The 15,109-nt window shown below is 61.4% G+C and overlaps 1 protein-coding gene across 1 annotated transcript; it reads left to right on the plus strand.

Annotated features, from left to right (window-relative positions):
• Positions 1-724: 724 nt before the first annotated feature.
• Positions 725-15,058, plus strand: ADORA2B (adenosine A2b receptor). The gene is made up of 2 exons (XM_036412599.2): positions 725-1,138; positions 14,069-15,058. Exons 1-2 carry the CDS (start codon positions 804-806, stop codon positions 14,730-14,732), a joined length of 999 nt encoding a protein of 332 aa, XP_036268492.1. The 5' UTR covers positions 725-803; the 3' UTR covers positions 14,733-15,058.
• The last annotated feature ends 51 nt before the right edge of the window (positions 15,059-15,109 follow it).

Genomic DNA, 15,109 nt, shown 5'->3' on the forward strand with positions numbered 1-15,109 from the left:
GAGTGAAAGGTGTGGGCAGAGGGATGCTGGGGTCTGGCCCTCACTCAGGAGGTGCTCAGGGCCACGAGTGAGGCGTGGGAGTGTCCCCAGGGCGGGTGTGGAGGGCACAGAGAGCGCCTGGAGCACCGGCGCTCTAGGGAAGGGTGGGGGTGGGGGTGGGGAGAGGGGGCGGATCATGTGCCAGCGGAGAAGCGGAGCCGGAGGCGCCCGGCAGAGGGGAAGGCGGGCGCCGGTGCAGGTGGTGCGCGCAGAGCTGCAGCCGCAGAGTCCGCTCGCCGTCGGGCCGAGCGGGGGTCCCGTCGCTGCCTGCACCTCCGCGCCCTTCCTGAGGCATCTCATCCGGGCAGCAAGGCGAGCCCTGCCTGTCCAATGGGGAGCCTCCAAAGGCTTCAGGTCCCGGACACCCGCCGTCGGTGGAGTGTTTGGGGGCAGCCGGCAGCGGCGGGCGCGGTCCCCGCTCTCTCCACGCCCCGAGCGGCGGCCCCGAGCGCCCGGGCGGAGGCAGAGCGACAGCGCGGGACACACCGGCGGGAGGGGCACCGGGGAAATCGGGGAACTTGGCTGTCAGATGCTGGCCCCGGCCGTGGCTCTCCGGCGGGCGCGGACCTCGGCGGGGCGGGGCGGGGCGGGGCCCGCGGGCCCGGGACGGGCGGGCGCGCCGGCCAATGGGCGCCCCGCCTCCCCGCCCCGCCCTGTGGTCGGTCCGGAGCGCCCGGCGCCGGCGCCCCAGAGGCGCGGCGGCCTGGGTCCCGGCGGGCCCTGCCCGCGGGGCGCACGGTCCCCGCTCGGCGGCGCGGGCAGCGATGCCGCTGGAGGCGCAGGACGCGCTGTACGTGGCGCTGGAGCTGGCGCTGGCCGCGCTGTCGGTGGCGGGCAACGTGCTGGTGTGCGCCGCGGTGGGCACGTCCAGCGCGCTGCAGACGCCCACCAACTACTTCCTGGCGTCGCTGGCGGCGGCCGACGTGGCCGTGGGGCTGTTCGCCATCCCCTTCGCCGTCACCATCAGCCTGGGCTTCTGCACCGACTTCTACAGCTGCCTCTTCCTCGCCTGCTTCGTGCTGGTGCTCACGCAGAGCTCCATCTTCAGCCTGCTGGCCGTGGCCGTGGACCGCTACCTGGCCATCCGCGTCCCGCTCCGGTGAGCCCGCCCCCGCCCGCCCGGGTCAGCGGCGCCCGGACCCCGGGTCCCGGCCGCGCCGAGCTCTGTGGGGACGGCTGGGAGGTGCCGGGAGGGTGCCCCGGAGCCGCCGGTCGTGGAAACGCCGGGAAAGGCGCCACTTCCGCGGGCGGTGGGAGCCCCGCAGCGGGGGTTCGCTGGTCGCACCCCCTCTTTGCGGCCCTGGGGGTCCCGGGGGTCGGACCCCGGGCGGAGTCCAGGCAGCTTGGGGCGCGGGGACTCCCGCGGGCAGAGCGGACACTGCCCACCACCAGCTTCAGGTCCGAATGCGCCGGGGGCGCCGAGGCCGCGGGCGGGGTGGGCTTAGCGGGCGCCAGGGCCTGTCCCTCCGCCCTGCGGTGAGCGGGTCCCCCCGCGTTTTAAAAGCCTCGTGCGGGCCTGTGACCTCCTCCCCGCCCGCCCGGGCCGGCCACACGCCCGCCCGCACGAGGCTCTTAGAGAGGAGCCTCCTTCTCCTGCTGAGAACGCGTGGGAGCCGCCGGGGGACGGGCCGGGGGACGGAGCCGGGGGGGACGAGCCGCCGGGGGACGGGCCGGGGGGACGGAGCCGGGGGGACGGAGCCGGGGGGACGGAGCCGGGGGGACGGAGCCGCCGGGGGACGGGCCGGGGGGACGGAGCCGGGGGGACGGAGCCGCCGGGGGACGGAGCCGGGGGGGGGGACGGAGCCGCCGGGGGACGGGCCGGGGGACGGAGCCGGGGGGGGGGGGACGGAGCCGCCGGGGGACGGGCCGGGGGACGGAGCCGGGGGGGGGACGGAGCCGCCGGGGGACGGGCCGGGGGGACGGAGCCGGGGGGAACGGAGCCGCCGGGGGACGGGCCGGGGGGACGGAGCCGGGGGGGACGGAGCCGGGGGGACGGAGCCGCCGGGGGACGGAGCCGCCGGGGGACGGAGCCGCCGGGGGACGGAGCCGCCGGGGGACGGAGCCGGGGGGGACGGAGCCGCCGGGGGACGGAGCCGGGGGGGACGGAGCCGCCGGGGGACGGGCCGGGGGGACGGAGCCGGGGGGGACGGAGCCGGGGGGACGGAGCCGCCGGGGGACGGAGCCGGGGGGACGGAGCCGGGGGGACGGAGCCGCCGGGGGACGGAGCCGGGGGGACGGAGCCGGGGGGACGGAGCCGCCGGGGGACGGAGCCGGGGGGACGGAGCCGGGGGGACGGAGCCGCCGGGGGACGGAGCCGGGGGGGACGGAGCCGGGGGGGACGGAGCCGGGGGGACGGAGCCGCCGGGGGACGGAGCCGGGGGGACGGAGCCGCCGGGGGACGGAGCCGGGGGGACGGAGCCGCCGGGGGACGAGCCGGGGGGACGGAGCCGCCGGGGACGGAGCCGCCGGGGGACGGAGCCGCCGGGGGACGGAGCCGGGGGGGACGGAGCCGCCGGGGGACGGGCCGGGGGGACGGAGCCGGGGGGGACGGAGCCGGGGGGACGGAGCCGGGGGGACGGAGCCGCCGGGGGACGGAGCCGCCGGGGGACGGAGCCGCCGGGGACGAGCCGGGGGGACGAGCCGCCGGGGGACGGAGCCGGGGGGACGGAGCCGGGGGGGACGAGCCGGGGGGACGAGCCGGGGGGACGAGCCGCCGCCCGGCGGGAAATTGGGAGTTGAGCTCCTGAGCGGGCGTGTCTGGGCGCTCAGGGCTCCTTGGAATTCTTTCTGCTCGGCCTTTGGGCCCGTTGGCAGGTCTGAGCTGGGTGAGCTGGGGATCCCTTTGGGTTTGGGGCCGAGACAAGAAACTGCCGCGGGAGCAGGAAGGGAGGGAAGGGTTTAATGTGAGGTCAGCTGTGTGCGGCGGGTTACATCCTCTGGCTGCGGAACCCCAGAAGGCAGGGACCGTGGGTGGCTGGCGGAGAAGCGTGTTGTGGGATTGCCCGGCCTTCCCAACACCGCACGAGGAGCCTGCCCTGTGGTTCCTGGGTCCCTGCCTGACGGGAACCGCCCGCTCCACGGCCGGGAGCCTGACCTGGTGCCGAGAGGCCTCCTGTGCCCCGTCCGTGACAGCCCGGATCGCCAGCGCCCGGGTGGCACACTGTTCCCTCGGGGCCTTCCTGCCTCTCGGTCAGCATGTTGGCATCCAGCAGGCGCACCCCCATGCCCGCAGCCCCTGGGCATGCCCCTGGCAGAGGTCCACAGAGGCCCGCTCCCGTCCCGGAGTGACTGGAAGATATTCCCCTGTGCCCCGTGGAGCAGGAAGTTCCATCTGCTGGTTCTTGTCCGGGCGCAGACCTGGAAGATGGGATGGGTGTGTTCGGGGGAAAGATCGTGAATCACTGGCCCTCCCTCCTTTGCATGCACTCAGGCAGCGCTGGGCAGGGCAGAGTGCTCAGTGGGGAGGCACTGCGCCCTGCTGGCCTCCGCAGGAGTTTAGGGAGGAAGAGGTCCCGGGAGGCCTGGCGTCTGGCCGTCCCCAGCGCCCACCCACCTGTGGTCGGAATGGGCTCCGTGTTCCAGGGCTCCTGGGCCCTGTGGGCTGGTGCCGAGGGCAGGCTGTGTCCCTCCGCAGTGTCTGCACTTCCTGCTCCGAGAGCCAGGCCCTGTGAGCGGGCTAACACGCCGATTCCAGGCCCTGTGGAATCGGGTGGGGTTGCTCCTGGATCCGTTCCTCTAACAGGGGACTTCCGGGCCCGAGTCTGAACCCTCTTGGAGTCAGGAAGACGTGGGGCTCTCCCTCGCTCTGTTGACAGGGCCGGGGCCCAGCCCTGACCGGGCACGCGGCCGGCGCAGAGCAGTTTGGGAGGAGCTGTCTCCCTGTAAAACAGCGCGGCGGGTCCAGGCCCCTGGGGCAAAGCCAGCCCTTGGCCGTGCCCGTCTCACCGTCCCTGGGCCCTGAGCCCCGCTCGGAGCACAGCATTGTAGCGGGAGGATGGCAGAGAAGGGGCAGGAGCCGAGGTGGTGCTGGCACAGATGGCAGCTGCGGCTGCACCAGGAGGGTCTGCCTGGCCTTCAGCCCGAGGGCGTCGAGAACAGTTAAGGCCACATGTTCCTGGCAGAGGGTTTAGTTCAGGGGGTGCAACTGAGGGCAGGAATCGGGGGTCACCCTGCAGTGCCCCCTTTTGGTGGATCTGAATGACCGCATCTCGGATATCATCGTGTGTGTGTGTGTGTGTGTGTGTGTGTGTGTGTGTCCTTTTAGCAGCTCCCGATCAGTTCCCCTGGGCCCCCCAACGCCTCTCGCTCCCCTAAATCATTCTCTACTCAGCTGCGGGAGAGGGGGCTGGAAGCTGCCAGGCCAGGCACTCCCCTGCTTAAGCTGTGCGCTGGCCCAGGCTCCACTCTGGCCTCAAGGCCGGAAGGCTCAGGCTCTGTAGCCAGCGCACCCTCCGCACCTCACTCACCACCACAGGCCCTGCGCCAGCCCGGCTCTGCCGCCTCCCTCCCTCCCCACCCGAGGCTTCCCTCGCTGCCTCTGCCCTTCACCCACGTCCTCCCAGGCTGTGGTCTCAGCGGAGTGTGAGCTCTGAGGGAGGGCACCATCCAAGCGTGAGCTAGGGACCCACCTTTGGGTGAATGCATGTGTGTGTGTGTGTGTGTGTGTGTGTGTGTGTGTGACGCCTCGGGGACGTGTGGGGAGAATATGCAGACAGACTGGAGGGAGGCCAAGATGGCAGATCCCAGGAACAGGAGGGATCTCTGAGGTAACGGCTGTAGAAGAGGATGGCCCTCTGAGCCCAGCAGGGGAGGGGAGAGGGGAGCCCCCACGGCCTGAGGAGAGTGGGCGGAGCCGCAGCGGGCCCTGCCCAGCTCCCAGGCCTGGCGTGGCCGTCCCGGCTCAGGGCTGGAAAGTCCGGGCGGTAGGAGAGAGGGCTGTGCTCTGTGCTGTTTGCCCCCGTGGCCCGTACAGGCCTCTCAGCCCCACCTGCCAGCCACTGCCCGGAAACCAGCAGCAGGTGCCGCCTGGCGTGGCCGAGCCGTGTCTGGTGCTGGGGGGAACCCTGAGGCGGAGCCGGCAGGGGAGGGGAGCCTGGGCTCCGGGGCTGTGGAAGGAGGCCCGCCCGCCCTGCTGCCCGGGGCTGCCCACGCTGCTCTGCGCGCTCGGAAGGGCAGGCGGCCGCCACAGCCCCGCGGGACCACCTGTCCCGTCCGGAGAGTGAGGTGCAGAGGACAGACGTTAACACTGGGGGTGGCGCTCCGCACGGCCGGCAGGGCGGGGCCCACTCCATGGAGCCCTGGCTTCGCTCTGTCAGCTGCCGGCACGGGTACGAGGGCTATGCCCAGGGCCGCTCTGGACACTGGAGTGTGAGGTCCACCCCGCAGCTCCCTCTGGCTCCGCAGACCAGGCGCGGACGGGAGTGAGGTCAGCCAGGTCGCTACCCTCCAGGCGCTGTGGTCAGCTGGAAACGCCCAGTGAGGAGTGGTCCCTGTGGGTGGAAGGGAGTGAGCAGCAAACTAGGATGGGGCCCTTTAAGCATTACCAGGACCGAGAAGGCTGCTCGAGAGGAATGTGGCCAGCTGAGGGAAGAAGGCTGCCCTGGCCGGTGGGCGTGAGGCATCTGTCTGACCACCTGGCAGCCCCCCTCCCCCCCGCCCCCCGTGGCCTTCTTCCTGCCTCTTTCCTCAGACAGAGCTGGTCCCGGGAGCTGGTCTAGGGGGGCTGGTCTCGGGGGGCTGGTCTCGGGGGGCTGGTCTCGGGAGCTGGTCTCGGGGGCCTGGTCTCGGGAGCTGGTCTTGGTGTTGGTCTGGGGGCCTGGTCTTGGCGTTGGTCTCAGGAGCTGGTCTCGGGGGCTGGTCTTGGCGTTGGTCTCAGGGAGCAGGTCAGGGCTTCTCGTCTTGGCATCAGTAGGCGGCGCTTGGTCTCTGAGGTGAACAGGCTGCAGAAACGTAATGGCAAATAGCAAGTGTGCCTTCTTCATGGAATTAAAGCTGAGAACAGACTGCACAGGCCCCAGGGTGGGGACTGAGGGCTGATGCTGGGGTGGGGGATGCACTGGGGAGTGGGGGGGAAGGGGCATTAGAGCTGAGGGGGGCAGGTGCACAGAAGCATGGGGGTGGGGGGAGGGCGTTGAGGGCTGAGAGCAGGCAGATGGAGGGGGCCAGACGCTCGCTGAGGAGTTTGGGTGTTGTCCTCAGGGCACTGGTCAGTCCATGAAGTTTGTTTGAATGAATTTATTTTTTTAATCCCCACTGGAGACTGTTTTTATTGCTTGAGGGACAGAGATACCAACCGCCTCCTGTACGTGACCTGACCCGGGAATCAAACCTGCGACCTTTTGGTGCATGGGGCGCCGCTGGCCAGGGCAGGTTTAAAAGATATGTGTATCATTGTTTTTGTTTTGACAGAAACCACCAGTCTGCACAGAGTAAATATTCAAAAACACAGAAAGGCACAAAGGCCCCTCGCAGCCCTCTGCCCCACGTTGAAGAATTGAAACCAGAGAAAAGGCGAACTGCGAAGGCAGTCACAGTCTCTGACCTCTGGTTTCCCATCTGCCGCCGCCTGGCTGGTGGGCTCAGTGGTCAGAAGCTGGCCCCAAGCCGGAGGGCCTTGCTCTGGAAGTCGGGTGCAGTGGTTCTGTTCTGAGCCCGGCTCATCGTCCACGGTGTCCTGAGATTTCGCACCGGCCCCAGCTCCCTCCCCCATGGGGCGGCATTGCCTGGACTTTTCCAGGCTGAGTACTGAGGTCTGTCTTCGGCTCTGAGGTTTTTAAAAATAATGTTTTCTTGATTATTTCCTTGTCTCCATTTTCTCTGTTGTTTCCTCCTGGGAGTCTTCAGAGCGAGGTGGATATTTCCCTTCCCTGGCTGCTTTCACGTTTGTCTTTCAAATGTTCTCCAATATATAACTTTCTAATACTTGAGCTTTTCATTCTCCTCTGGAAAAGTTTCTTTTCCCTCCAATTTTTCTATTTTTTAAAATTTAGCATTCATTTTTACTTTTTTGGTTTAGATTAAAATTTAAACAATTTTGAAAAACCTTCTTTGGACTCACATGCTTCAGGGAGTGGAGAGTAGGCAGTTAGAGCCCTCCCCCACCCCATCCCCCATCCCTGGGTGTCATCCCCCATCCCTGGTGCCATCCCCCATCCCTGGTGCCATCCCCCATCCCTGGTGCCATCCCCCATCCCTGGTGCCATCCCCCATCCCTGGTGCCATCCTCCATCCCTGGGTGCCATCCCCCATCCCTGGTGTCATCCCCCATCCCTGGTGCCATCCCCCATCCCTGGTGCCATCCCCCATCCCTGGTGCCATCCTCCATCCCTGGGTGCCATCCCCCATCCCTGGTGCCATCCCCCATCCCTGGTGCCATTGCCATCCCTGGTGCCATCCCCCATCCCTGGTGCCATCCCCCATCCCTGGTGCCATTGCCATCCCTGGGTGCTATCCCCCATCCCTGGTGCCATCGCCATCCCTGGGTGCCAGATTCAGCTTTGGGAGGGCAGGTGGTGGGAACAGATGCCCGCCCCGTGGGGAGGGGCTGTGGGGTGGCCCACACCATCTCTCCCTCCTCGGCTCACTTGCAGGCTGCAGGCTGGCCCTGGGGAGAGCGGCCTCTCTTCCCGCCACCCTGGCTTCTGGTTCCGGGCGTTGTCCTCATGACCGTGCCTGCCTCTGGTTTCTAGAAACTCATTCATCTCTCTGTTTTGCTGAGGTCACCTTCCATTTCCATTTTAGGGTGGTTATGAATTTATTTCCTTTTGTGTTTTCTACTGTCATTTAAGTGAAACGTTCTGAGAAGTGCCAGCGAGGTGGAACCTGGCAGGCTGATGCAGGATTTTAATCAGGAGTTTGATATGGTCTGGTTTGCATTACAAGACAGCCATTCTGGTGGCAGGAGGGGTCAGAGGGGACACGAGTGTGTAGGCTGGCCGTTCCTCGCGGGGGAGGGAGGGAAGCACGGCCAGGCAGAGGCTGTGGAGATGGAGGCTGAGTCTAGAGATATTTGAGATGTGACTCTGGACACCGACACCAGGGCAGGCTGGTGTGTGCAGCAGGGGGGCCTCGCAGCCACCAGGACCCCAGGACTCTGCCCCGGCCCTCCGCCTGGGGGAAGCCTGCACGGCCATTGCTCAGGCTGCTGACGGCTCTCCGCAGCCGCTGAGCACACTGAGCTCCTCTGGTTTGCGCCCACAAGCTTTCAGTCCGTGCTTCTGTTTCCATGCGGATTGTGACACCGCTGCCAAATCGCCTTTTGAGAGAGAGAAGGTAAAGAAGACAAAGCTTTACTGAGACTTTCGGTTGCGCTTCTCTGCCCATCTCTGCCTCCCGGCCAGGACGCCAGGTCCGCACCACGCGGTTCAGAGCAGCAGTCTTTCTACAACGCGCACCTGATTGTACCCCTTTCTTCCCCGTGTTCCCAGGCCTTAGGAGGAGGCCTCAGCTGCCTGGCTCCTCCCTTCTCCCGGCTCATCCTGCTCCCTCTCGCCTTTGCTTCTCTGCTCTGGCTTCTCAGGCCGCCTCTTAGTTCCTGGATCTTCCTGAGGTCAGGCCTTTGCACACCCTGTTCTCCCTGCCCGGAATGTCCTTTACCCCGCCGACTCTCGTCAGGAATGGGTGGGGTGACAGGGTTAAGCAGCGCATCCTTTGACATCCTGTCATTACTAACTGGCGTGGGCGAGAACGATCAGCAGCTGTTGAAACCCAGTGGTGAAAGTTTGATGACAAGCAGGGTATTGACAGAGTCTCCCGGATCTCCCACACGGTATCTACTCGTTACGAAGGGAAAAGTGGTTCCGGGAGAACCTGAGACGCCACTATAACCACGTGATCGTTAGCATCCCGTCGTGGCACGTCCTGTGTCCTCCGCCAGCAGAGCCGATGCTTTCGCCAGCACAGGCGCGCCAGCCCGCACGGCGGTCCGTCCTGCTCTGCCTGGTGCCCGCAGCGCCCTTTCTCTCCAGGCCCTGTCCAGGGGACGGCGGTCAGGGTCTGGAACCAGCAGCCTTGGGCTGTCCCTGAGTCCCTCCCGATATGAGACCAAAATATGGGACTCCCCAAAAGAACAGCCTCCACGGGAGCTGGGGGAGACCTCGTCCTGGCCCCTCCGCAGCCTCGGGGTTGGGTCACTGTCAGAGCGCGCTGGGTGGGCCCGCGGTCTCCGACCTTCGGACCTCACGGGCCACGGGGCCACAGGTTGGCGTGCTGAGCTGGAGGGCGCGCCGGCACCCTCGCCCATCGCCCTGGGGTGACTGAGGACAATGGCATCTCTTCCCACCTTCCCAGGGGCAGTGGGCTCAGGCCGGCCCAGCTGGGTCAGCCGGTTCCCACAGGGGCGTGTCGGAGGAGGGGGGCCCGAGGGAGGGGAGAGGCGGGCCCGCCTCCTCGGAGTGACAGCCTGGGACCCGGGCTGTCTGGCGGGCCGGTGGGCACTGTCCTTCCCGCAGGCTGCCCCGAGCTGTGGCCTCTCGGAGTTCCCACAAATAGTAAGTGCGAGACCTCCCCACTCCCAGACCCGGACTTCATATAAGTAGAACCAAACGGTATCTGCTCACTTTGTGTAAGAATGGTTTTATTTGTTCCTTACATGTTTGATAGAATTCATTAGAGAAGTCACGTGGGCCTTACCCTGTTTCCCCGAAGATAAGACAGTGTCTTATATTAATTTTTGCTCCCAAAGATGCGCTAGGTCTTATTTTCAGGAGATGTCTTATTTTTCCATGAAGAAGAATACAGTGCACATTTATTGTTAAACGAAAACAAAGGAAATTTGTTACCTGTATATGGTACGGGCTAGTACGGTAGTTGTCAACACAAACCAGACAAACTGAGAATCCTACAGTATCAATAATTCACTCATTTATTCAATGACAATCATGTCATCATCTTCTGGAACATCATCATAACAATCCAATTCCTGAATTTCCTGGTGAATTTCTAGTGACTCCATTTCTTTCAGAATCAGTGGACCAAATCTCTCATGTTTAGCCTAGGGGGGGGGGCTTATTTTGGGGGGATGCCGTATATTTCACTCAGAAGGAAACCTTTCGGAGGATGTCTTATTTTCGGGGAAACACTGTAACTTTTCTGTGTGGGAAGATTCTTGGTTGTGTATTCTATTTCTTTACTAGATGCAGTGCTGTTCAAATTTTCTATTGCTTCTTCTGTCCATGACAACTTTTAAGAAACCCTGTTTTGCCCTAACTGGTTTGACTCAGTGGATAGAGTGTCAGCCTGTGGACTCAAGGGTCCCATGTAGGATTCTGGTTAAGGGCACGTGCCTTGGCAGCTGATTGATGTTTCTCCTCATTGATATTTCTAACTATCTCCCCCCTCCCTTCTGCTCTGTAAAAAAACCAATGAAATATATTTTTTTTTAAAAGAAAAAGAAAGAACCCCGATTGGTTCCAAAGAAACCTGAAAAATGGGAAACGACTACTCAATAGATGAACCTTCAAGCTCTTATACAGACTCCTCGTCTGAACTAGAAGCTGAAGCACAAGGCGCGCGCGCGCGCACACACACGTCTCGTTTTGTTCAGAGCCACCAAGTGGACGTTAAACACGCTCGTGGGGCGCAGTCGGGAGGGAGCAGAGCGGGGACAGAGGTGCAGGCTGGAGGAAGGTGAGCAGGAACCGGCCGTGCAGCAGGGCGTTTCCGGACAGGACGGGCCGCAGCGCGTGTGCGCTGGGACGCTGCCCGGTTCCCCTGGGCTCTGCAGGCAGAGGGAGCGGGATGGGAGGGCTCTGCCACCTTCAGCGGACAGACGCGCAGGAGGCGGCTGGGCCCGGGCGGCGGCGGGGCGGCAGGAGCCGCTGGGCACTCGGGACCCAGGGGGCGAAGGCATTGTCCCCCTGGGGCTCGCTCCCCAGGACGCCAGTCCCAGCCGCCCTGCTCAGGACGGGCCCGGGTGCCCAGTGATGGGCGCTTGGCTCGGAGTTCCTCGGAGTGCCTGCGTGGCACCGTCGGCCTGCGCTGGCCGTACGGTAGTTTTGCATTAGACTTTCCGGGACGTACTCCCTCCCTGAGGCAGCCCCCCCAGCCCCGCCGCTGGCGCCTGGACAGTCCGAGGTCCTTTCCTAGCGCTCCGGTTACAGAATCGGTAGGCGTTGAGTGGCCTATCCTAACCCCACTTCCACACAAGTCCTGATATTCATGTGCAGTTTTAGAGAATATGAGGTTTTCTAAGAACACACGATGCTTTATAGCAGAAGTGTTGTGGTAGAGAGGAATGCCGCTGTGAGCTGGACAGAACATGAAGCCCCGGATCCACGGCCTCGGCGGCCACAGCGCTCCGTGTGGTCCCGCGGTGTGTGAGCCCCAGGAGGAGCTGGCTGGCCCCGTGGGCGGCCGAGCCGGGAGACCCTGCCCCAGAAGTAGGTCGGCGATCGTTAGGCAGGACCCGCGCCCTCTGACTGCGCGGCCTCAGTGTCCGCTGTCCCTTTGGCGAGTCCCCCCCATGGGTGCTGTTCTGTCTCTGGCTAATGAGCTCCTCCCTGGAGCCGGGCGTCCCCGTGCGCTGTGCCCTGTAGTGGGCTTTCACAGAACGCCCTTTGGCGGGCCGGAACCGGCCTGCCTGTTAGGAATGACAAGGCTGCCCACGCTGCCTTCACTTGCACACGGCCTTTCATTTGCTTCCTACACCTGGGACCATGTCTGCTTCCTGCCGGCACTGCTGTGCTGTGCCGCCACGGGAGAGTGCTGGCTGGCAGGGGCAGCTGCAGGAAGGTGGGCCCACCTTTCAGGAATGCTTTGGACACACACACACACACACACACACACACGTGCGCGCATGTTCTGAGAGCCGGGCACCAGGAGCACAGGCATGGGGCCGGGCGGGAGAGGGGCCTCCGGGGAAGCACAGCGTGAATGGGATGGGAGAGGAACGGCAGGAGGTCATGAGAGCCTGCACACTGTGCCAGAGATGGAGGGCCCCCTTCCAGCATCCTGCCCAGGGCAGGGACGCCTGCTGCTTCCCACAGCACGGCTGACCGTCTTGCACTGTCCCAGGCAGGGCCTCAGGGCACTGTTCTGCACCAAGGAGCTGGCGCTCTGATGCTGAAGTATTGTCTTTGGAGCCCACACCTCTCCTCCGATCTAGGTGTGTCCTCCAACAGAATAGCGAGTCTCTTTGTTGTCTTTAAAACTTTTTATTTAAATTTAGAGAGGGAGAGGGAGAGAAACATCAATGATGAGAGTCATTGATCAGCTCCTCCTGCACATCCCAGTGGGGGGATCAAGCCCACAATCCAGGCATGTGCCCCAACCGTGTCAAACCATAACCTTCTGGTTCAAAGGTTGACACCCACCCACTGAGCCATGCAGGCAGGGCTCTTTGTCGCCATTTAAGGACTGTCCACTGAAGTAGCAGACGCCTGTTCCTGTGAGCGCAGTTCCCAGCGGCCGCTCCATGGACCCACAGGCAGCGTGGGCAGGAGCCAGTGTATCTGAGGCAGAAGTGGAGCTGCTGACCTGCGACTGGGTCAGAGCTGGGATTTGAGAGAAGAGCTGTAAATGGCTCCTTTTGGCAAAATCTGAGTCAGATTAGACTGGGTTTGTGTCCTGACTGCAGTGTAGGGCCATCAGGCCATAATTTAGCCTCGCTGAGCCTGTTTTCACATCTATAAACTGGGATCGTGGTTTTGATCTCAGGAGACATGGTTGGTTTTGATCTCAGGAGACATGGTCTGAGCCAGAAGCTTAGTGCCCAGGCAGTAGACCCTCTGGGCAAAGGCCTGCAGTTGTGGTCTCTAAAACTTGGCATTTGGTCATGTGATTCAAAGGCTGCTAGAATGGGAAACTATCTGCCAGTGAGGAAAAAATGAACTTGTTTTCATTGTCAATCAGACTGGCAGAGGAGTGGTTAGGGGGTGATCAAGCTGGCAGGCAGAAATGGTTAGGGGCAATCAGGCAGGCAGGTGAGCAGTTGGGAGCCAGCAGTCCTGGATTGTGACAGGGATGTCATCCCCCAAGGGGTCCCAGATTGGAGAAGGCGCAGGTTGGGCTGAGGGGACCACCTCCCCCAAGTGCACCAATTTCATGCACCAGGCCTCTAGTATCAATATAATGGTACAAGGCCCTAGTCCCTCAGGGGTTGGCATTCTAATTGAGAGGACAAATGTAACAGATAAAACAAGTTCTGTAACTGGTGTGTGTATAAGGCCAGAGTGGAACAGGCCATCACTACCTGAGAAGTGATAAAAAAAAAAATCAGATAAAACGTGTTCTTGTATCAGAACACGTTTTGTCTGATATTGAGAGCAGCCTGAGCCAGATGAGCCCCTGCTAAGGAATGAAAGGCCCGGCTATGTGCTGAGGCCTGGAGGGCTCTGTGGGCTATGCTGAAAAGTACGCAGCAAAGAGAACGGGGCATTTTCCACAGCCAAGTCTAAAGGTAATGTGTATCTAACTTTCCAAATTTCCTTCCCAGAAGTTAAGGAAATATATTTCACTTACTCAATACATTACATTGAATGCATACTTATGGAGCATTTATTAATGGCTAAATGTATAGCTTTGCTATAAGCCACATATGGACTACTTTATAGCAAAATATCTAAAATGTATATTCTGATTTCTAGTGATTTTTAAATAAGATTTAATGGGTTAAACTTAAAAGTTAGTATTTGATATTTCCCTATAAACTTTGCTGCTAGTAGAGATGGGACTTTGCCAGACTCGTGTTCTCCAGCAGAGGTATTCGGGATGATTCCTGCCCTAGTTCAAGGCAAACCTCTTGAGTATTTGAGAGACCAGGATTCTTGACCAGAGCCACCAGGTAGTGCTGACTCCAAGGGCCAACCTTCACTGCTCCAGGCTTTTGTTCAGGTGTCACCTTGTCACCTAAGCATCCATTTTGAACTTGTTTGTGCCTTTAGTGCTGAGAGTACAGGCCATGGTGCCCTTTGAGGGTGAACCTCAGCAGCATTAGCAGTCAAGGCCATGGAACAATAGCAGAGGTGGGATTCCGGACTTTGGTTGCAGAGAACTATAAAATGACAGTAACAGATGATGTTCTTTTGAACAGATATAAGAGTTTGGTCACTGGGAGCCGAGCGAGAAGAGTCATTGCTGTCCTCTGGGTGCTTGCCTTTGGCATCGGACTGACCCCTTTTCTGGGCTGGAACAGTAAAGACAGTGCCACCAACTGCACAGAGCCCAGGGACGGAGCCAGGAATGAAAGCTGCTGCCTTGTGAAGTGTCTTTTTGAGAATGTGGTCCCCATGAGCTACATGGTATATTTCAACTTCTTTGGGTGTGTCCTGCCCCCACTGCTCATCATGCTGGTGATCTACATCAAGATCTTCATGGTGGCCTGCAAGCAGCTGCAGCGTACCGAGCTGATGGACCACTCAAGGACCATCCTCCAGCGAGAGATTCACGCTGCTAAGTCCCTGGCCATGATCGTAGGAATTTTTGCTTTGTGCTGGCTACCAGTGCATGCCATCAACTGCGTCACCCTTTTTCAGCCAGCTCATGCTAAGGATAAGCCCAAGTGGGCAATGAATATGGCTATTCTCCTGTCACATGCCAACTCAGTTGTCAATCCCATTGTTTATGCCTACAGGAACCAAGACTTCCGCTATACTTTTCACAAACTCATCTCCAGGTATGTTCTCTGCCAGACAGATGTCTTTAAGAGTGGGAATGGGCAGGCGGGGGCACAGCCTGCTCTCAACATGGGCCTATGACCTGGACTCTGTCCTCTTCAAAAGGCACAAATCCACAATAAACAAAGGGACTGGACATGACTGGATGATCCTCACGTGAAAGATAGGTATGCCTCACAAATATGTAAGTTGCCTCTTTTGAGCATCTCCCTGGAGTTACCACATATCTAATATGTACATGATATTAGTAGGTTCCAAGGGTTGACAAACACATATGGTTCTGTCTGGATGACCTCCCTTGTGTGGATGATGCTGACAGCTTGAATGGATTGTAAAATAATGTTTTGTTTTTTTAAAGTCTGCCTTTTTCATGGTAGAAAATGAGTAAAACTATTTTTTCTGTGAAACACTGTGAATTATTATAATACAAATATTTTTTAAACTTAGAGGCAATAGAA

The sequence above is a fragment of the Pipistrellus kuhlii genome, unplaced genomic scaffold (genome assembly GCF_014108245.1).
Source record: "Pipistrellus kuhlii isolate mPipKuh1 unplaced genomic scaffold, mPipKuh1.p scaffold_m20_p_45, whole genome shotgun sequence".
Lineage (NCBI taxonomy): Eukaryota > Metazoa > Chordata > Mammalia > Chiroptera > Vespertilionidae > Pipistrellus > Pipistrellus kuhlii.

Coding starts and splice junctions, on each gene's coding strand:
- ADORA2B (XM_036412599.2), top strand. CDS start 804: ATGCCGCTGGAGGCGCAGGACGCGCTGTACGTGGCGCTGGAGCTGGCG. Junction 1,139..14,068: donor GCCATCCGCGTCCCGCTCCG/GTGAGCCCGCCC, acceptor TCTTTTGAACAG/ATATAAGAGTTTGGTCACTG.